The following is a 23,347-nucleotide window of genomic DNA, read 5'->3' as shown; positions in this document are numbered from 1 at the left end:
TATATTTATTAATGATGTAAATTAACAACAGTTAAATAATGTTGTTTTTTAACATTGGTTAATTCACAAATAACATTAAATATTAACAATATATTTTTTACTTTATTAATTTGTGTTAGAAAAAATTATTCATGTTAGTTAATGGAAAAATAAATCATTAAAAAATGCTTATAAATCATTAAAAGCTTTGGTAACTATAATAATTTCTCATTTGTTAGCATTAGTAAATGCATTAACTAGCATCAACTACCAATGAAAAATATATTTTCACAGAATTTAAAGTTTTATATGTTCTGTGTGTGTGTGTTTCACAGAGTTGATGGTTTGGATTAACCCTTTAATTGCCGTATCCCTTAAAACCAAACTGCCAGAGGGTTACTGTGATGCTTGTGCTCGCTGGGCACCGTTTTATCGATGCCACCGGGGTGGCGTATGCTGACGGCTTGGGCCCGTCATCGCTGCTCGCAGCTATATTTTAAGATTACATTACCATTCAAAGTTTGGGGTCAGTAAGATTTTTTTATGTTTTTGAAAGAAATCTCTTTTGCTTACTAAGACTGCATTCATTTTTATAAAAAAAACAATAAAAATATTTTGAAACATGATTACAATTTAAAAGAGCTGTTTTCACTTTTAATATATTTTAAAATGTAATTTATTCCTGTCATGAAAATCAGATTTTTCAGCATCATTACTCCAGTCTTCAGTGTTACATGATCTTATTATTATAAATTCTGCAAACAGTTTTTGATGAATAGAAAGTTAAAAAGAAAGCTTTTACTGTCACCTTTGATAAATTTTCTGAATAAAAGTATGGTGACACTAATTACTTTAAATAATTAAATGAATAAATAAATAAATGACCCCAAATCTTTCAATATGTAGAGTGCATTTCTATATTATTTAATTTTTATTTAATTTAATTATTATAAAAAAAATTTTAATAGAACTATTTATTTGAATAGTACTATTATTAGTACAATTTTGCTTTATTTGAGTTATTTCACACTGCTTTGGCAGTACAAATGAACTGGATGATTTTATCATGCAAACATGCAGAGAGAGCAGAGAGAGAGGGAGAGAGACCTGAACTAATAACAGCAGCTTCTTTTCTGGTGGGAGCATGAACTGACTGCTTCCTCTGGGACTCCTCAGTGAACAGAGCCCCTTCCGCCCTCTTCATCCGACCTGCTTTCAACTTCTCCTCCACCTTATTCATTCCTGTTCAACACATAACAAATTACATTCAGGAAAAGCAGAGACCACAGAAATAAAAGTATGACTAAAAAAAGAACAAACAAAAGAGAAATGAAGAAATAAGACTCTCGAACTCTCTTGGTGGTCAAAGAGCCTTGTTGTGTTGTAGTCTGTCTTATGGTGCAGTGTTTCATAAACATGCACCACTGTAACTTCAACAGGAAATGAAACACTTCTAGAATAGACCTATTGGCACCAGCAGGGGTAATTACTATCAAAGAGCATACGGTTGCTAATTATAAACATACAGGTGCAAAAATACCACTGAAATCTCAAGGTGTATTTTTTGAATGGAGGCCAGGACTAAACTCTGAAAGTCCCTTCTGATATAACACTGACAACAAACACCACTGAGAGGCAGTCAGTCAACAAAAAGGGGTCATGGCAATCTAGTATATCACTAGAGAGAGACTTCCTGCACTTTAGTTCCCTTAATGAAAGAGTTTGGCTGTGTACAGCCTCTGAAATAAATCCTGCTGTCATTCAAAATGATGAATATTCCATTTGTTATCATTGCTTAACTACATTAATTAACACGAAGTATCAATGTAAAATACTTCTAAGGTGTTTATTAATCTTTGTTTATGTTGATTTCAACATTTACTAATACATTATTAAAAGCAAGTTGTATCTTTTGCTATTAGTTAATGGACTTAAGCGAACATAACAATGAACAATTATATTTTTATTACAATTTATAAACATTGTAACAAGTGTATTGCTCATTGTTAATTAATGCATTAAGCAATGTTCACTAACAGAACCTTATTGTAAAGAGTTACGTGTTATTCTTTATTCAAGATCGAGAAGAGTTACAAGTATCAGATAAAATATAGGATTAGAACCTGAAGAAAGTCCATGGAGAACTTCTTCATTTTTGAGCGAGGTTCAATAACAAAACCCTTAAATATTGAGAAATTCTGAAGATTCTCTGCAAGGCATGTCGTAGAGCATAAAATCAAGGTCTAATTTAAACATTTATCATGATTGTACAGTTCCATTGGGCCTTTTGGCGCAGCTGCACTTCTGGGGACAGTCGTATACACTTAGCCTCTAAGTTAAGACAGTAAGGATAATGAGCCTTATTTTTGGATTCAACTTAGACTAATCTATGCTTTTATGTAACTAAATAAAAAAATATGACCAGTCTTAAAGGAAAAAAATGAGATGACTAACTTGTAAGACTAGTGTAAACCTTTTATGCAACTGGGCCCTGGGCTCAGTGGGCCCCAAGATGCAGCTCCACCTCTGAGCTTAGTGGGTCTTGCGGTGCAGCTCCACCTCTGGACTCACTGGGCCTTGCGGTGCAGCTCCACCTCAAGGCTCAGTGGTTTGCATTTCTGCGCTCTGTGTGTCCAAGCAGTATGTTTACTATTTAGTCATTTACCAATACTGTTCTTAAATATTTACAGATTTTCTTCTATTTGATGTTGATTGATTTGTTTGGTTTTAACTGCCAGACTACTTCACTGACTGATTCATTTTTATACATATGGACAGTACACTGTGTTTAGTTTTATGGATACAAAAATGTGCCCTAATAAATCCCTCTCAAAATCAAATCCAGAGGGCAAATATTGGCCCTTAATAAAAAATGTAATTTACTGGCTGGAAGAACAGATGTGGGTATAGGAAGAGTGAGTTTACGAACTCACTGCAGGGACAAAAATGAAAACAGCTTCATAAAGGCACACAATAATCCTTTTCACATATAAAATGCAAAACATAAAGGGTTAAAGTTAGTCTTTAGTAGCTTTAAGACTGCAGAATTCTGACTTTAAGAACAACAGAAGTCATGGGAGGTCTTCACCATTATATAAAACGTGTATGAGTATGTGTGTGTGTGTGTGTTTGTGTTACCTTTCAAACCAAATGTTCCTGAAATAGACGGCTGCTCCCCGGTGAACTTCTTTGGAGTTTTCTGCTTCCTCCCTGGCTCAAATGAGAAGAACAACAATAAGAGGTCAAACATCTCAATAACACATGCATTCATGGTTCATACATTCATGACAACATGCAGTGATAAACAACAACACTCATGAAGTTCTGCTGCAAGTTACAGTCTCATAATGATGCTCAAACTTCAGCGCACCAAAGCACCTGCTGTTTCACATGCTGTGGTTCCTCTGCTGGAGAAACTGACACAGCTTCATGAACCAGCCATGGGAGCAGAGAATGAATATGTTTTGTGTCTCTGTATGTGTGTACGTGGTTGATTGTCAACTTGTGTCATACAAACACAGCTGCTCTAGCGCATTTTTCCTGACATTTCAGACATGGACACACCCACACACACCCACACACACACACACGCTGTCCTCGCCCCTGGCTCCGGCGTGGAACAACAAACGAAGGGATCGTGTACTCAAACAAAGGCCATAAATAGCAGACTCACAGCACGAGCCACACCGACATCTCGACACACTGCGTCTCTGCCAGGCACAGACAGAGACAGCAGCCGCCACCAGCTACCAGAGAGACTTAATGACCAGCAGCCCTCAGACGGAGCCAACACTGAGAACTTACACACTGCTGCTTAAAGGGCCAGGCCACCATTTCCTACAAAAGTGAATGAGGGCGTTCTTGGTCGTGTTAATGAGAAATGTTATAGCAATTTTAAGAACTTTGGACATTTTAGTACAGAAAGTAAAGAGAACTGGGACTTTCCTTTTGTGGTGGAACTACTTTTCTAGATGATGGGCCTCTGGTTATGCATTATTAACATGACTTCAGTTTGCAGAATCACCCAAAGGCAAGTTGCACTGCTCAGAGTGAAACTGCATTTTGTACATTTTTGTAGTTTATTTACTTTTTTGTAAGTTTATAAATTAAAAAAGTCTGAATAAAAATGTTAAATTGATTTTAAATTTCAAAATGTAATTTAAATGTATCATCTTATATTTACATTTATAATTGTACATGCATTATTTAACTTTTGTTTTAAATTTTTTAAACACATTATTTATTATGCACTTTTACACAATGTTTTTGTAAAGACTGACAGGCAGAATTCACATCTAAATGTCACAGAAAACTGAATGTTCAAGTTTACAAGGCATAAAAATATTCGTACATGATGTAACCGGCCATGAAGTCTCTCACACCGGCCCCTGGCCAGCAGGCCAAAATTGTACTGTAGTGGTATCATGAATGATTAGCATTATAGTATTGCATATGGTACTTCAAACTATATCACAGTATTACCATGGACAGGTGTTTCAGAAGCATTAATCTCAGTGTGTAGCATTCTTACTGTGCTTCATTCTCTCAGGGTCCTCCTCAGGGAGGGGTAAACTGCCCCCCTCGCTCTCACTGCCCCCAGCGTCAACGTCAACGGATGTCCCCTGCTGCTGTTTCCTGTCCGGCCTTTGGGGGGCACACTCTCCATTCTGTGAGGGCCGAGACACCTCCTGGGTCTTCTTCACCTTGAAAAATACGGGTGATGGAGGGCTGTTCTCCACGGGCCTGAGAGGGAGCGCAGGGAACACAGGCTATTAAAGTCAATCCACAGAGGACCGGTACTATAGTAACACAAGAGGACTTCATCTGGAATCTAATGATGGCAGTGTGGAAAACAAGTCATGTCCTGAAGCGATTTTTGTTGCATGTGAGTGAAGTCAGAAATTCAAATTCAAAACGACTCCAGAAACTCATCACGCTAAAAAATATTCTAATTAGTGGGAATACGGTCAGGAAAGGGATACTGAGCTTCCACACCTTTTTTTGGCATTTCCCTTCACGGGGCTTTTCTGCTGTTTGGGTTCAGACTTGGCATCAGATTTGGCGTCCAAGGTGACCCCGGACTTGGTCTCCATGGTGACCCTTTCTGGGTGGTTCCACAGCTTGTGCTTCTGAAGACGCACCTTGGTGGCAAACACAGCCTCACAGTACGGGCATCTGTGACTCAGCTTCTCTGCTATGGTCGCCTGAACGCCACACAAACAGACACACACACAAAGCCAGGTCAAGTTTCACAGCTCTCAGATCGAGGGAAAAAAAAGATAGTGGGTCTTTACAAAGTTTCATTTGATTAATTGTTACAGCTGATGGCAAGCTGTTCACCGCTAGAGGTCACATGTTCAAAACAATAACAAAGGTGAAGCTATGAAGGAGAGTGGAACGATGGGAGATGTCGTTTTCACCATTCAGAGATGTATTTAATTCACAAATCATGTTCACAGGTGAGGTAATGAATTAATTGTTTTATTCCCTGTACCTTACACAGTTATTCAAACAGCGAATACATTATACAGAGAAAGCGAACAAAGAACATTTACATTGTCAATGAACATTATGACTGACTTCAGCCTAGCGTGAGTTTAAGCGCTCTCAAAAAACAGAATATAACAAAAACATAACAAAAGATGTGATCGCAAAACAATCAAGAAAAAAGACATTACATGGAGATTTTTAAGTCATAACATGTAAATATATATAGTCACTAGTGGCGAGAAAACTTCACTCGCAAATTAATATTTTTGGACGCAAATGCGACTATTTTAGTCGCAGTCTGTAGCCCTGCAGTTGAACGGTTGAATGTCACATGAACTATTTTAATGATGTCCTTACTACCTTTCTGGGCCTTGAACATGTCAGTTGCGTTACTATCTATTCAGGGTCAGAAAGCTCTCGGATTTAATCAAAAATACAGATTTGAAACAACATGAGGGTGAATAATAAATGAATTTTCATTTATGGGTGAACTATCACTTTAACACATGTGCTGATGTCAAGAAATTACAAAACAATAACAGACCTAAAATTGTCTGGCAGACATGATCCTAAACCAAGCTTAATTTTACAGGGCTCCCAAGACTTTGAGTTGAGTTCATACAGCCCACTATCTGATTTCAAATGAATGTAGTTTTATACATTCCTATTAATAAATGAGTGTTGGTTGCATTCATGATTTTGCAGCGTATGACTGTGTAGTCTGGATTTCAGTTTTTACCCCTTGGCATCGCTGATAGTGATATTTAAGTCCGTAAATACTGGGGAATTCCAACCAGCAGCCTGAGCATGGACATTTCACCCTGGAACGACTCTTAAACTCCTCTTTCCACTGAACCATCATATGGGCCTAGGGCAAGAAAAAACATCACACACACACACAAGAGAGGCAGAAACTATTAGCAATCAATTCACTTCCACACAGCCCTCTGTGAGATGTTCCCACTCCAAATACAACAGTTGGAAAGAGTTTTGGAAAGTCCCTTTACTCCTTTTACAAATAATCACCCAAAATCCCAATCTGGCATAGCCTCATTCCTTCATCACTGGCCAAAATGGATATTGCTTTACTCACGGGAATGATGCGCAGCTCCTGCACCTCCACGCGAAGCCGTCCTTTCTTCTTACCCTCTGATTTCTCATTATAGGAGGAACCTGATGAACATGAACATTTCATTAAATATTGTACATATTTATTTTGAAAGATATATTGCAGTGAAGCAATTATTATTTGCTGTTGACTTAATTACATTAACACTGCCCATCATTGAATTTTGAACTACAACAGTCATTTAATACAATTCTGCACAGTGGCTCCAAAAAATATTTGGACACTTAAAATGTATGAATGTCTTGGCAGTTCATAGCAAAAAGGTAAAAGCAAGTGGCATTTATTTGAAGGAAATATAGGTACTTTTAAAGCAAAGCATTTCACAAAAATAAGTGTTTGGACACTTTGTGGCTGTCAAACATTACCATTAACATTATCATCACTCATAAGGTGTAATGGAAGAGTTTTTACATTTTGAAAATGATAAACCTGTTGTTCTTTGGAATAAAATGTACTGACAAATAAGTCCAGGAAAGTGAATTAGAAAGCAAATAGTGTCCATTTTGGCTTCATGGTGCCTTTTTCCAGTCTTATCCTTGAAACACCTTGATGCTATCAAAGAAGAACCATTAACCTTATTTCAGATTAATGATTGGCTAAGAAACTCCCTTCAACACCTCAACACTGCGGCTCTCCATATGTTCCAGACGTCCCTGCGGGGACTTAAGTGAGGCTGAACGAACATTTAGAGACAGTCAATTGCAGATGCAGTCTGCGTACAAATTAGTGGCATTGCTTATTTCATGCAAGTCCCAGGAGAATGGAAGATGATAGCATGCGTTGGTTTTCTGGTTAGCGGAGGTCATGGAAGGTTGCTGCAAATCTACACGAACGCTGGCAAGGTCAAAACATTGAGCAAACGGCAGATAATTACACACTAATACTCCATTGAGGCCCGCTGGCTTATGGCTGCTAAGCAACTACATAATAAGGACACTTACAAAGTGGCTTCAGACAAATTGTCTGCAGTGTGTGTGTAAATGAGAGTGATAAAGGCCTTTCACAGACTAGAGTAAATGAACCATTAATTAGCATGTCTTTGACACAGCTCTAGGAGGACACACTCCTTGAGTTAAAGGAACAAGTCACCGAAAAATGAACATTCTCTCATGTACTCAACCTGTCATGTCATTCCAAACACATATGCGGTTATCCACAGCAAAGACAGACTATGTTCATCAAACACCATCAAAACACCAATCAAGTATATAGTCCATATGAGTCAAGATTATCAAATCTTAATATATTCCTTACACAATTGTATGACTTGGATACTCCATGTGAAGTCATACAATTGTGTAAGGAATATATTAAGATTTGATGATCATCTTAAATCAAATATATTGCTGTTTTAATTGAATTAGTTACACCCCACATGATGTTGCATTGGAATTTAATTTGGAAAGACAGGAAGACAAATTTACTGATTTAAAATTCCAAAACATTCATACACAAAAAAGTAATACACTCACATTACAAAAGCTATAATTAAATTTGACTAATAATAGGAAATATTTTTCTGCTGAGGGATAGAACACAAATTTTCATGAGACATTTCTTTTACATGTCATGTTACTTAAGTAGTTTTACTCAGATATAAAGTAATTTTTTTAAAGTAATTTAAAATAGCTATTCATCATACTTTCTGACAAACAGCAAAAGGAAATATGAATTACTGCATCTACATTTTTAAATTGCAGTGTGCAGTATGCATAATCGCTGCTCAGTACTCACTTCTCAATACTCATGAGTACTTAACTCTACTCACTTTTTTGGATATAAATGGTACTTTCCAAGTTACAGATATATAATGTTTATATGCAATGTTTTACATTTCAACTTATAATGTTTCCAGAAATACCTCACATGTTGTCTGCATGTTCATACAGAAATGGTATGAACCGCTTTGAACTTCATTCCAATATTATTCTACTTTGTTGAATTCAAATGTGAATGAGAATTCTATATCTTGTTAGCCAACACAATTCAAACCTAGGAACAAAGCCCTTATTATATGTAAGATCTGCATGATAAGTCAGAGATATTGTACATCTAGCTGGTTGTTATTGCAGAATCAAACTGAACAAGATCAGGACCCAACACGACCAACTCAGAATGTTGCGACTGACCAATCAGAATCGAGTATTCCAGAGAGCCGTGTAATAATTCCATAAAACATCAGGTTACACTTTATCTTAAGGTGTCCTTGTTACAGTGTAATTATACATTTAAGCACTAAGTAATGATAATTAACTACATGTAATTACGATATGGTTAGGTTTAGGATTAGGGTTTGTCTTTGTTGGTTACTTGCAAGTAATTATGCATAATTTATTGTTACTATAATAGTAAGTACATATAACATGTAACAAGGACACCTTAAAATAAAGTGTTACCAAACAGCATCTTCCATGTTTCATGAAAGAAAGCCATACAGGTTTGGAATGACATGAGGGTGAGTAAATGAGTTTTCAAGTTCGGGTGAACTGTCACTTTAAGAATCACACACTCTTTATTTGTATTAATTTGTGTTTGTGCTCAGTACTCTCTCTCTGGGTATGGAGGGCAGACTCCTTCACTGGCACACTCCTCTCGTTCACAATTAGCTGTGTCCTCCATCACAGCGGCTCTGCGACTCTCCACAGAAGTGTGTGGGAGGGGTACAGAACGCTGGAGAGTGAAGAGGAGGGGGAGGAAGGGCGGGCCTGAGACCAGACAACGTGCTAATTACACGTCACTGAGTCCTGCTATCTGAGCTGCAGCAGTGACTGGCTTTGCTCTTTTCTCTTCTCCCCACCGATGACCCCGTTAAACAGAGCGGCTACAGAAGCGCCGAGGATGAGGATTGACTGAGGCCAGACCCTTTTGTGCGTTGAGAACTAAATGAAATAAAAAATGACCCATTTACTGTTAATAAATATCCCTGATCTTGCACTATACTGAGCAAAAGTGACAGTAAAGACATTTACCCCTGGTTTCACAGACAAGGCTTAAACCTAGTCCTAGACTAAAATGTAAGTCTTAGCTGTTTCAGTTTAAATAAACTTGCACAGACTGAACTTATATATAAATATATCAGTGCCTTTGTTTTGTCTCAAGATGCACACCAGTAATGTTTTTTTCTAAGCATGTTTATAAAAATTACTTAAAAGTCCTAATTGAACTATGATCTAATCCTGACTTAATCTAAGCCCTGTCTGTGAAACTGGGCCTTATAGTGCTACAAAAGATTTCTGTTTAGAATAAATGCAGTGTATCTTGAAAATAAATGTACTGTATCAAGATTTCTTTCCCCATAAAAGTATTACACAGCACAACCATTTTCAACATTGATAATAATATCATATATTTTATTGACCAGAAAATCAGTATATTAGAATGATTTCTGAAGGGTCATGTGACACTGAAGACGGGAGTAATGATGCTGAAAATTCAGCTTTGCATCACAGAAATAAATAACATTTTAACATATATTTACAAAGAAAACAGTTATTTTAAATTGTAATAATATTTTACAATATTAAAGTTGTTACTGTATCTTTAGTCAAATAAACGCAGCCCTGGAGAGAAGTTCTTTCTAAAAACATCTTGCCGACCATAAACTATACATAATATTTCATTTCAAACCCATACTATAAAATAGCTTATTAAAAAGCCAGGTAAAGCTTTATTTTATGGTGTCTTTGTTACACGTTACATATACTTACTATAGAAATAACAATAAATGATGTATAATTACATGCACCTAACCCTAAACCAAACCCTAACCACATGTAGTTAATTAACATTACTTAGTTCTTAAATCGTATAATTAGACTATAACAAGGGCACCTTTAAAATAAAGTGTAACCAAAAACTGGAATACTCCGAGTTAAACACGTGTTAAACTGTTTAGTGAATTCATCGACTCTTTCTTTGGTTCACGTTGGGGTCTCAAAAGCTTGAAAGTGTTTTAAAAGAGACGAGGTAAATTAGATTTGTGCTATTATTTGACCCAGAAAGCTCAAGTTTGTCATCATTACAAATATTCCTGGGGCTTCTTTGTGGAGGGATCCCTGTTAGTTTTGTGGTTTTAGTCCTGTTGGATAAGGGATTAAACATAATCTTTGATCTCAGCCGAAGGAGGGCTGGAAAAGTCAATAACGAAATGATGCTGTTTAAAAGAATGTTTGGGAAGCTTAAAGGACGAGTCACGCTTGGGCTAGAGGCTATTGTGGGTGGATTTGAAGGCGCACTGTTTATGATAACGAGAATTAGAGAGCTCTGTTCAGGCTGAATTAGGCTAAAGCACACATACGAAAGTTGTGTGTGTGAACACTTCACTACTTGAGAGATAAGGAGTATAAACGCAGACGCAGTATTAGAATGACATGGGCGTTCTAGTTGAGAAGATTTTGTCTGTCATTACGACTCTTCTGCTGAAGAGGAAATGAGGTGTGAATTTTAATTTCTGTCTGCAAATATACAGGTCCTTTAGATAAAGAGCATAATTAAAAAATGTTGCTCTCGGGAAAGACATGTTTGTGTTGCTATGGGAATGAGAGCCACTTGTCTTAGTATCTGTCAGACCACATCCAGTGTAAATGTACCCACACACATTACTAGCAAAGACGTGCATTTAAACTTTTTCATTACTGGTGTTTATTAAGGCAAGCTCAATATACATAATCTAAAGTGTTAAACTTCCTCCTGCATTGTTCGTGCTACAGACATGAATGAATCTCGATTGGTGTGGCTTGTTGAAAATAAAGATGTGCTTTATTTTTCTTGGTGATCATACTTATAAATCTCACCCTGTGTATGATGAAAAAATCCCTAGCCTTGCACTGACGGAGGGACTCGAGGCGTATCTAGAGACCAGAATAGAGCGCCGCAGTAATGACGTATTTTTGTAGGCCAACCCGTACGTTAGCATTATTCCGATTCCCTCGAGAAAAAACCAATAGGATTACTGCACACAATAAGCTCTGTGACCAAAAGAAGTTTATGAGTCTTATATTTTAATTATCATGATTACCTTCACAAACGAACACAACTTTGATGAATTTTAAAGCCTAAATACATGGAAAAAGTAAAAAGCTAAAAGTAGGTTATATGGTCAAAGGACTTTAACGCTACCACCACTAAGCATTAAACAAGTCTTTTCTTCATTTATAATCTACAGGTTGGAAAGTTTGAGTTAGAATAGTTTGCAAGAGCGCAATTATAAACAAAGAGGCTGTGAAAGCAGACTAGTGAGTTCTGTTTGGTGTGATGAACCTCTATGTCTAACTTTTTCAAGAAATGTAAAAGCTTTAAAAATCGTGAGTGGGGTTTTACTATTACTGATGTATTTCATGTCTGGAATAAAACATGAAAATATCTTGAGCTTCTTTTAACCACAGACCTCATCTCAGGCATTTAGCAAAAACTCATTGACTTCATTGACACTGGAAGCAGAAGTGCAAAACAGCTAAATCCTTTCTGAGTTTTAGGACTTATTACTACTCATTACTCAAGACTTTCAGGTGGGCTCTTTTGAATCCAGCCAGCAAGCAAAAAGCACATAGAAGAACCCAGCAACTATCTAGTGGTAACCATTCAGAACATCATAGCAATAGATATGAGCGTAGTTACTACATTCAATCTTTCCAGACGTATAGATACATCTGCCATCTTGGAACGGTCAATGTGTCGCCTCACCACTCACAGTAAAAATAAATTAATTTACCTAGAAGCCACAACATTACACATCCTCTGGTTGTAAAAACCACCAAGAAGTTCCTGAAGAAATGGGATAAATTTTACAGGTGAGAATGTGTTGGTTTGTGTTTTAACATGTATTAACTCAATATTACAGGTTTTTAAACTATGTGATCTTTTTAATGTTGTGTTAGCTAATGCTTTTGTCTTGCATCATGATAGAAATCATCTGCAGAAGTATTTTGTAGATATAAATATTAATAAATGCGTTTAAAGGGATGGTTCACCCAAAACGGAAAATTCTGTCATTAATAACTCACTCTCATATAGTTCCAAACCTGTAAGACAGCAATACTGATAACAACATAGGGGAACAATAAAAACATTGACAGCCAATCAGAATCCACCTTGCTTTTAAGAGCGCGAGCATTTAAATCGACAGGCGACAGAACTGCAGCACACACTTATTACAAACAGAACGTTATGGTTTGTGGATGCTAATATAGTTATTGTTATAGTTATCATTCTTGGTGTAAACAGGCCTTAACACATGCCTCTTAGTACAAGATACCAACTGTCCAATTTCCTTAAACACACACACACACACACACACACACACACACACAAACACTCATTGTTTTGCTCAAATAAACCACTCTCTGTTCTCCAGTAACACCCCCTTAAACAAGCCTAACAAAAGGTGTGTGTGACAAACACATTCCCCAAGACACAAGAACAACTATTGTGGAAAGACATCGTACATAAATATAAAATGGTAAAATCTGCTCATGACCGCATACACCACACACACACACACACACACACACACAGATGGGTATGCTGTAATTTTTGAGAGAGTGAGACCCTCCCAGCTGTCTTTGGCTGCAGCTGCACGCTGCTCATTTTCATCCTCACTGGAGCAGGACAGAGAAAGAGGGAGAGAGGGAGGGTAGAGTCAGAACAGAGTGCTGCCAACTGCATAATGATCTCAAATAACCCGGCCACTCTCCTCTTTGCTTTGCCTGCAACTTCCTCACACACACACACACACACACACACACACTCACACACACACACTCCTTGACCCTCTTATTTTTCCCTCCTCGGTCTTCCTCACTTCCTAGGGCTCCTCTCTTGGGTCTTTATATGTATAATAATTCATTTATATGGCATACAAACAATATTAATAATTACATATGAAAGTAATAGGATAACTGGAGCTGGTTGCAGGATATCAGGTATTAAATACATAACTGATATGATTACAGTGTGATGAATGCTGTAAAAGGCTATAGATTTGTGCAGCTGTATTTAGTCTAAAGTAAACATTGTTCTTCAAATAGACTCTAAACACACTTTCTGCACTTAATTAAGTGTTCATTAGGTATTCATGAACTCTTGCTTTAAGTGTTAGCCTAATTCTTTAAGCGTTCATAAGATGCTCAATGTTATCTTTTCCTTTGTGTGCTTATAAGGTTTTGGTAAAGTTTTCATTATTTCACAGTGTTTTCAAAGTGTTTATATGATTTTCATAATGTATTCATAAAGTAGCAATATCAAACGTACTAAATCAATACTAATTTTAAAAAAGTTTGTCTATATACATTTTAAAATAGAAGCTAAAAATGTATTCTCTGTTCATTAGCATTTTAGTAATTTATTTTATAAAATCAATTTGCAAAAATCATAAAATGTACAGGAAATGGAATCAGTAACTGAAATTTTGGTATTGTAACAACTGTATTTTCAACTGTTTACTAGGTTTTTAAACACACACACACACACATGTTGGTTTTTGTGGTTTATGGGGACTCTCCATAGGCGTAATGGTTTTTATACTGAACAAACTGTGTGTGCTATTGCCCTACACCAACCCTACACCTAAACTTAGCCCTCACAGGAGACTTTGTGCATTTTTAGATTTTCAAAAAACACCATTTAGTATGTTTTTTAAGCCTTTTGAATTACGGGGACATAGGCAGTGTCCTCATAAACCACCTTCATATTGTAATACCTCTGTCATACCCATGTCATTATACAAATTTGTGTCCTCATAAACCACATAAACATGCACGCAGAGGCACACAGAGACACACAAATATTTGCAAAATATATTACTTTGTTTAAATACTTTTAAAATGACTTTGTTAAAAAAGAGCTAATGAAACATTTTGTCACAAATGACTTCCATTACGTTAAATTGAATTAAATGTGTAAAATCAAAGTTAATGTAATAATTTGTGTTGACCTAATTAACTGGGCAGTGGATCTGTAGTTCCCATGCATTATGAGAGTAAATATTGAGTTTTGACAAAAAATAGTTTTATAAAACAATAAACCTCACATTTCAGCCATTTTTGAAGAAAAAATATGAGTCAAAATTATAAATAATTATTTTTTAATTCTAGTTGTACCGACCTAAAATTTACAAATGCATGGACATTTTTTCTTAATTTAATTAAGTTCATTGAACAAACTATTTTTTGAGTTTAGAAACATAATTTCCCTCAGAATTGTGTTGCTTTTTTGTGTTCAGTACGGCTTCATTTTACTGCATGTGGCTCTAATTAGCAATTAGCTAAAAGCCGTCCTGACACCCTTTGTCCAGCCTGTGGCTTTCCAACACCAGTAGCACAGGCAGTAGCACAGCAAAACTGTGTTTCATAGAGAAAGTGTAAGAAAATCAGTTCCCCAGAAGAACTGAAGACAAAACACACCCTTCTCTGTGAATGTTACTCTGACAGCTACTCAGCCAAGGCATCGTATTTCCACTCCAGAATCAACACTTAAAACCCACAGAAACTGTTCTCATCCCTTCTCCATCCTCCCACCTCCAAACACACAAATCCTGAACTCTGTGAACTACTCATATTTTCTCCAAGAGAGCTCCTCTGATCTTCTGGATTAACAGTTTTCTCCCACCTTCTCAAGTCATTCTGTTCCATCAGAATCAATCAGCATTTTTTTTCCTGGCTAAAATATATTTTAAATAAAAATATTTTGTAAACAGTGATGCTCAATAAAATATATTTTTGAAATGCAAATGTAGATGCAAATGTTAATGTTTTGGAATAGCTTATTAGAGATCAAAAATATTTACAATTATTTAATCATATTTATTTACATATCTATATTGTAATTTTTGGGAACATTGTAAAGTATGTTCCTTGCTGATTTCTATTTAAGTGTGTTGTACAGTCATTAGTTAATAGACAACAAATAAAGTTTTTATTTGGATTGAAATTCAGATTCCGTCATGTCATGTGATTTAATGATGCCGCAATTCACATCTCATATATCTCAGAAATTATCTTTACATACCCTTTCTAATGGCTCTTTGGTAAAAATGTTAATATTTTCAATAAATAACATGGTAACGTTAAAATGGTGTCAATAAAAATTTAACATTTTCAAACATTTCATAAATTTGATGTAAAGAATTCCATAAATAAATAATGGCAGAATAGCACAAAATGCACATATACAAAACTGTTCAAAAATTTCAGGTTGGTACAATGTTTTTTATAAATAAATATTTTTATTCAGCAAGGACGCATTAAATTGACCAAGTGAAAGGAAACATTTTTATAATATTACAAAAGATTATTATTTCAAATAAACACTGTTCTTCTGAACTTTCTATTCATTAAAGAATGTATCATGATTTCCGCTAAAATATTAAATGTTTTTAAAACTGATAAAAATAAATGCTTTTGAGTAGAGAATCAGCATTTTAGAAAGATTAATGAAAATAGAAAAGTTATTTTAAACTGTTATAATATTTGACAATATTATTGTTTTTACTGTATTTTGATCAAATAAATTAGGGGTGTTCAATCCTGCTCCTGGAGGGCCACTGTCCTGAGAAGTTTAAGCCTTTAAGTCAGTCCAAATCCAATTTTTGTGCATATCTGGGGCCAGTTGCATAAACTTAGTCACCATGTTAAGACTATGGGCCCTATTTTAACGATCTAAGTGCATGGTCTAAAGCGTACGGCGCAGGTGCACTTATGGCGTTTCCGAATCCACTTTTGCCAGTATAACGACGGGAAAAACGTTTGGCGCTCCCGGCCACTTGCAGGCAAGTGTTGTCCCTATTCTCTTATAATGGGTGTGTTTTTGGGCATAACGTGCAATAAACCAATCAGAGTCTCATCTCCCATTACCTTTAAGAGCGAGTTGCGCTCGCGCCATGGCGGATTCGCTATTTAAACGGCGGAATTTTAAGGCGCACAGACTGCACGTGTCTCCAGAGAGCAAACGGATCTGCTCTTGCGCGAGCAAATAGGTAGGATAATTCTGATATACACGCAATGACTATCCATTATGTAGCCTACACAATAATATTATTTTACACTGTAATCCTTTAATTTTTAATATTTGACATGTTTGCGTGCTGCTGCGCGTCCCTGTGTATAATAAGCAAAGTGAACGCGCGTTGTGGACACGCCCAGAGGCACATTTTCTACTAACGCGCTCTTTAAATAACAAAAAAATAAATACATATTGCGCCATTGACTTTAGACTTTAGACCAGGTTTGAGTTGGTCTATGGTGCAGTCTATTTTCAGTTCCTCAAAATAGCAACGCACCAACAATGCGCCTGAACACACCTCTTTTTTAGACCAGCACGGCCATTGGCGCACAATTGGGCGCAAATGCATTTGCTATTTAATAACGCAACACAGGACAGGAAAATGAGAACTGCGTTGGGCTGAAACTAGCAAAAACACTTGCGCCGGGTGTATAATAGGGCCCTGTGTCTTAGGAACTAGTTTGACCAACTAGCAGTTGCCAAGGGGTAATCAGTCTTTATACTTTTCCAATACAAAAAAGATCTTCCTTTTCATAACTGATTTTAAATAGTTCTGACCAGTCTTGAAGAAAAAAATAAAGACTAGTCTACACAGTTTATGCAACTAGCCCCTGATTAGAATCCGATCATATTTAGCAAGTGTGAACAGCAAAAAAATATCATATAATATGATTTTTAGAAATCCGTTTCAAGCTACATTCATTCATATGTGGTTTGAAATCCCATTCAAATCACATTTCTGGAAATCCGTGTCTGTTTGACCGCTTAGATGGGATTTTGCACTTTTTTTGCCCGTGTCACTTTCTCACGCCACATCAGTCGCTGTTTGTAGAAGACGTGCTGAATGTCTTTGCAGAAACAAGGTCGTGTTGTTTTGAAGTGCTTTGGAGTTGTTTAGACACAGCATCAGTCTGAAGTGTGTGATGGACCAAATAAATCATGTGACTGAGAACCCTGTTCCAGACAGCAGCGCCGCGGCACAGAAAATCACTGAGGACACCAAGTCCTTTGTTTTAAGCCCACACTAGTAGTTGTGCGAACTCAAAAACTAGAAACACACACTAATACAGCACAGTGTTTGAGCATGTGTGTGTCAGAGCCCACAGAAATCAGCTACAGAAGCTTTAGAGGGTCTGCTGAAGCCATTAAGGGTGTACAGTATCAAAACCAACAGCTGGACTCACTGACCCCTCTCTCCATTTTCTCTCATTGTTCAAGACTCATTGTTCATTTCCTCATGCTTTGGCCGTATCCCAGATAAAAACAGGGGTCAGGGCAAAAACATAATAGAGATAAAAAACACATTTCTCAGAATTTGTTTTCCATCAAGAAGTGTATAAATGTAATAATTACTCATTAGTAATTTCTCCACACATATACAGTATGCGGTCTTGAGGTGGAAAAGGTTACTGTGTTTTTTAATGTAAAATAAATACTTTGAAAACACAGGGTAAAAGCAACGCTGTATGAATCGACATGATTGTAGAAAACCAGTGAATCTACTCTTCATGGATCACGTCCAAATGTCTAAAGCGGATCTAAACCAATGAGAAGACAGCAGAAAACCTCTCAGAAGGACATTGTTTATAGTTACATAATGATTTATGAACTTCTAAGCATATTCTTCTCAAGCGTGCTCTCTCAGAATGCTTTTTTATATTGAAAAGCTTCACTTAAATGTTACAACCCATGAACCTAATAATACATTTTAAGAGTTATTGATGATAGATTTCAATTGAAAATGGTTTTGCATTTCTCTTTTATGCATTACACTTCTTATAAAAGTAAAGGAGAAATAATCTTTCTTCTGGTGAATTTATGTGGTGACTACTGAATTTTGCCTAAAAATAAAAATTCTCCAAGTGCTAACACATCTATACTCAAATATAATATTTTATGAATAATTACTGTAATTAGCAAAACTAAATATATTTTATGATAGGTTTATAACATTTAAATGTAGAAAGAGTGCACTGCTATTGGCTACAGTAGCAATAACTTTACTGACACACTCTGAAAATAAATCTTAGTGAAAGAGATATTTCACTCTATTCTAAGAGATACTTAACCATTCTTTTAAGATAACTAATGTAAACTCTGGTTTACTGTCAGCTCTTCATCCCCTCTTTTGCTCTCAGACGGCATCACAGCTCACAGCTAATTTTAGACAAATCCAAAATAGAAAAAGACACTGGTTTAAACCTGATGAATTGATAATGTCTGTTCAAACATTAAACTTGTACAATTCATCCTTATATTTACAATCCTAAAGGTCAAACGTGAACCCATTCCCAAAATTAACACAAAATTAAATTAAGTGCCAAATGCAAGCAGATTCTTGCTTCAATGAGTACATAAATTGCAACATGGTTTGAACTGAACTTTAACAAAAGTTCAAATCTCGATGTGAGCAACCAAAGAGATCAAAAGTTTTCAAATGATTTAAATTGAATGAATGACATTTTGCACATTCTAATACACTAATATGTAATTATGTAAAATATATCTGCACTACAGAAAATGATGTTATTGAAGTAGAACCCTAAAGTTCAAATTCATATTCTTGTTTTATTCTGATTCGCTATGATATGTCTACCATATGATTTATGGTTTAGCCTGTCTGGTCGGAATTCTTGGAAAATAGCAGGGTTTCGTTATTCTTTTTTGTATATTTATGTGATATCCGTAAATGTAAAAACAAGGGCCGGCTACTATACCATTTGTGACTTCTAAACAGCAACCCTCGGTAACTTTCAGGGAATCATCCATTGTCAAAACTAATGGAAAGTGAGAGTCTTTGCCAAAACAAAATTCAAACCACAGCTGCAGATACGATACTGTGGAGCCCTGCACATGGCATGTGAGAAAATATACATATATCGTGGCCACGAATTACAAATTCATTCAGATTAATTCATTCCCTTGTTTTAGTTAAATCATGGCCATGTTATACTAATTCATTCACTTGTTTGTGGCCTTATTTTAATTCAAACAAAGGAACAAATTAGTGCAATGTGGCTACAATTTACTAATGAATTAAGTTATGGGAACGAATTCTTAATTTGTAGCTATGATTTAACTAAAATGAGATAATGAATGTGGTAATGTATTCTTAATTTGGGGAAATGAATTCTTGGTCAACTTAAATATATTTTTGTCTGCATGTCATATGCAGGGCATTACGATACTTGCTTGCTCGGATTAGAGGTGGGCGATATGATCTTAATCTTATAGGCAGCGGCTATTTGCATTAAGTGTAAATGGCAATGGAGTCTATTTACACTTAAAATAGCAAGATTTTCTGCTATTTATACTACTTATTGCAAATAGTGGCAATTATATGCACCTCAGTATTGTAGTACATTATAAAACAGTACGCACTAATAAAGTATTGAGTGTAAATGAATAGTTTTAATTCAAATTATTAAATGGATGCCACCTTATTGGGACAATAAGATAGAGGATAGATAATAGAGGGACCAGATTTAACAAAAATGATATGCTGTATTACAGTAAAACTGACAACAAAAACAATATTTAATGTTTAATATTAGTTTCAGTTTAATTTTGGACTTTTAGTTTGCTTTGCCGTGTCTCATTTCTGTTTACATATATTCTATTCACTGCTTTATTTCCATGGTTTCTCATTGGTTTACTAATTATGTTTGGCTGCCCCTTGTTTAGTTTCTAATCCACTTGTGTGAAAATATGCCCTCATTTCCCTCCCTGACCTTTGTTTTTGCTTGTAAATAAAAGTGTGAATGCTGCATGAACACTCTTTTCCTGAAGTATTAACTACATATGATAAACATTTAACTCCAATTTTGATTGCAAAAATTCTGGGCAAACAAAATCAAAAGTTATTATTTAACCACATTGACCTCCCTGTGGGAAGTTTGTTTTGCTTCACAGCTATTGCATTTTTTATTTGTTTTAAAAATATTCCTTGTCAGTAAATGTCTGTTATATAATTGATTAAGTATAGCATTGCTGTTAAATGAATTATAAAAGAGCGCAGCAGGTGGTATTTTAAAAAGCTGCAAGCCAAACCCAAACGACTCGCATCATATTGAGCCAGTGTAAAAGAGCAGAGCAAACTGAATTTCTGAATGGATTCAGATTTCTGCAGCAATAGTGAGACTGGCTGAGTGGAGTGTGTGTGTGTGTGTGGGGGGGGGGGGGGGGGGGCACCAAAAAGGAAAGAAAAATGGTAGGATCCATTTCCCTTGACTCAAGGTCCCTGCACTGACTCTTAAGGGTTGAATCGATTTTTAAACTACTCTCCATAAAGCTACGGCACATCATTGGCCTTGCAGAGCTTGTTCTAGGCCTAATCTCCAGCTATCATCTGCTGACACAGGGCCAAAAGTCTGCAGCAGTCCCAGCATCCCATAATTCACTGCTGCTGATAATGTTCCAGGAAAATGTTGCCCTTGTCCACTAATCTAGGAGCAGACTGAATCATAAGCCTCAGAAGCTGCTAAAACAATTTTGGAACAGCCTTTTTTCTGATGATAATATAAAAATTTAGGTTCCTCTTTAAATGAAATGATGCCAAAATCTAATTAGCCCTGTGGTTTCATCTGCCAAACATTTCTTTCATCAACTACACTGTTGCTCAGGGATAATGGGATATCAGATAAAGAAGAAAATGATAATGTGTATTTGATGGACTATCACATCTGTCATCAAGACATAAAATCAACAGTCTGACACTATTTAAATATAGGATAAAGGGACTATTAATTTTTTGGCACAAAAAGAAAAGGACAAAAATCATTATCTACACTTAACATCTTTTAAACCTCAGGTTTGAGCCATTTTAACCCTGGATGAAGCAACACTTGACATTAGTAAGTTTGAAAGTGTGTAAGCACAAATTTTGCACTGTTAACCCTAAAATGCAATATCAAGGTACACCGTGATATTAAGCCTAAACGATAAGCTTTTATAAGAGAGAGTAGGGAAAGATACCAGGCTGAAAAAGACACACTCAAACTTTGTTTCTGCATGTGATGCAGTTTGTTTTCACACCTAGCAGCTCTCTTCAGTAACGGTGTGGAATGGGCAGCGCTCAGGCTTTGAACAGATGGACGCGATGCAGTGGGTCAGAAATGAGCTGCGTTGTCCCCGGTGACCTGCCACCTGACAGCATCAGCACCACAGCAACAACGCCATCCAATAAAAGAGCAGCCACTGAATTTCTGAATAGAGTCTAATGTACAAATATATGGATGTGATCCAATGGTGTTTAACAACCAGTGTTAAAATTAATTGTCCAGAGTGTCCAAATTAATTCATTTAGAACAGTAAAAAATGTGTGCATGTGTGTGTGTGTGTGTATGTGTATGTGTGTATATATATATATATATATATACACACACACACACACACACATACATTACATGTTCAAAAGTTGGGGGTCTGTAAGGTTTTAATAATTTTGTTCAGCACGGATGCAATACAATTGATAAAAAATGACAGGAAAGACATTAATAATGTTACAAAAGATTTACATTTCAAGAAAATAATGTATCATGGTTCCCACAAAAATATTAAGCAGCACAACTGGTTTCATCATTGATAATCAGAAATGTTTCTGCAAATCATCATATTAGAAAATCATCACATTATAATGATCAATGTTTCAGCAGATCACCATATTAGAATGATTTCTGAAGGAGCATGTGACACTGAAGACTGGAGTAATGATGCTGAAAATTCTGCTTTGTATCACAGGAATAAATTACATTTTACAACACTGCCCTACATTTTACAATTACCTTGCCCTAACTCGCTAGAGTGTGAAACAGAGAAAAATGACTTTAAAGTTTTTTGCTTGTCCAGCCTAATTAATTATAGGTAGGACACTGGAAATTTGGCAATTAGATGTTTTAGTAATGAAAATGATCTACATTAAAACATTGTGAGCTCAAACTTGATTTTTACCCATATTTTGAAGTTACTGTACTCTGCCTTTGCATTGTCTGCAAAAAGTGAGAAGTCACACCAAGGCAAAAGACAGTAACTTCCACATTATCAATATTTGGTTGCTGATCCCCAGTTACAAAATCGTTATAGTAACACCTGTATAAAATCTATTGATCATCTAGTGATCTCATATAGGCTATTGCATATAATATGTGACTGTATTAATTTTTTTTTGGACCGTAACAAGCAGACTAAAATGTGAGTGGATACCGTTTTGCAACCAATTTATTTGCTATGCTCAGTAATGTAAAAAAAAAAAAAAAATGCTAGCCATAACATAATTACTTATTTTGACTTGAATGAAATGGCCTAACCTAAAAGAAAGATTTGTGGATTGATGTGAACCCCAGCAAGCAGGCATGCTCAGAAATGCGTGTCGATTAAACATCTCCGACGACGTTCAGCGCCATGGATTGATTTTATCGGGTTACAAAAAGATTTAATTGCAAACAATTAGGCTACTGATTTTACGATTGATCATGCTACATTCGAGTCCACACACGTCCAACTAGAAGTGACAACCTGGTGAATAATCTGCATTACAAAAAGGAAAAAAAAATCTAGGTTATTCACGATTATGTATTGCTGCCAAGGTGTCTAGTCTTTACAGTGCTTTGTTATATGGAGCTGTTTGGTAGATCGCGATCTAACGTTAATTTGTCTACACCGTAATTAAAATGCGCCAGACTTTAATGGACATAAAAAAAAGGCAGAACACTGTATAACTCCAAGCCAGCACCGTAACTTCATTTTGACGTGCAG

At 36.1% G+C, this 23,347-nt stretch overlaps 1 protein-coding gene across 1 annotated transcript in view; it reads right to left on the bottom strand.

Annotated features, from left to right (window-relative positions):
* Positions 1–23,347, bottom strand: part of LOC306859931 (zinc finger protein 512B-like) — a 57,049-nt gene that overhangs the window by 20,099 nt on the left and 13,603 nt on the right. Inside the window, exons 3-8 of the mRNA XM_079401350.1 lie at positions 6,563–6,642; positions 6,209–6,337; positions 4,975–5,183; positions 4,511–4,722; positions 3,118–3,189; positions 1,087–1,221 (exon numbers count right to left, since the gene is read on the bottom strand). Of these exons, the coding sequence (XP_079257476.1) occupies positions 1,087–1,221; positions 3,118–3,189; positions 4,511–4,722; positions 4,975–5,183; positions 6,209–6,337; positions 6,563–6,642 (837 nt within the window). The remainder of the gene's footprint in view (positions 1–1,086; positions 1,222–3,117; positions 3,190–4,510; positions 4,723–4,974; positions 5,184–6,208; positions 6,338–6,562; positions 6,643–23,347) is intronic.

The sequence above is a fragment of the Barbus barbus genome, assembly GCF_936440315.1.
Source record: "Barbus barbus genome assembly, chromosome: 40".
NCBI lineage: Eukaryota > Metazoa > Chordata > Actinopteri > Cypriniformes > Cyprinidae > Barbus > Barbus barbus.
The sequence above is the reverse complement of the archived record's forward strand: the minus strand, read 5'-3'. Positions and strand labels throughout refer to the sequence as shown.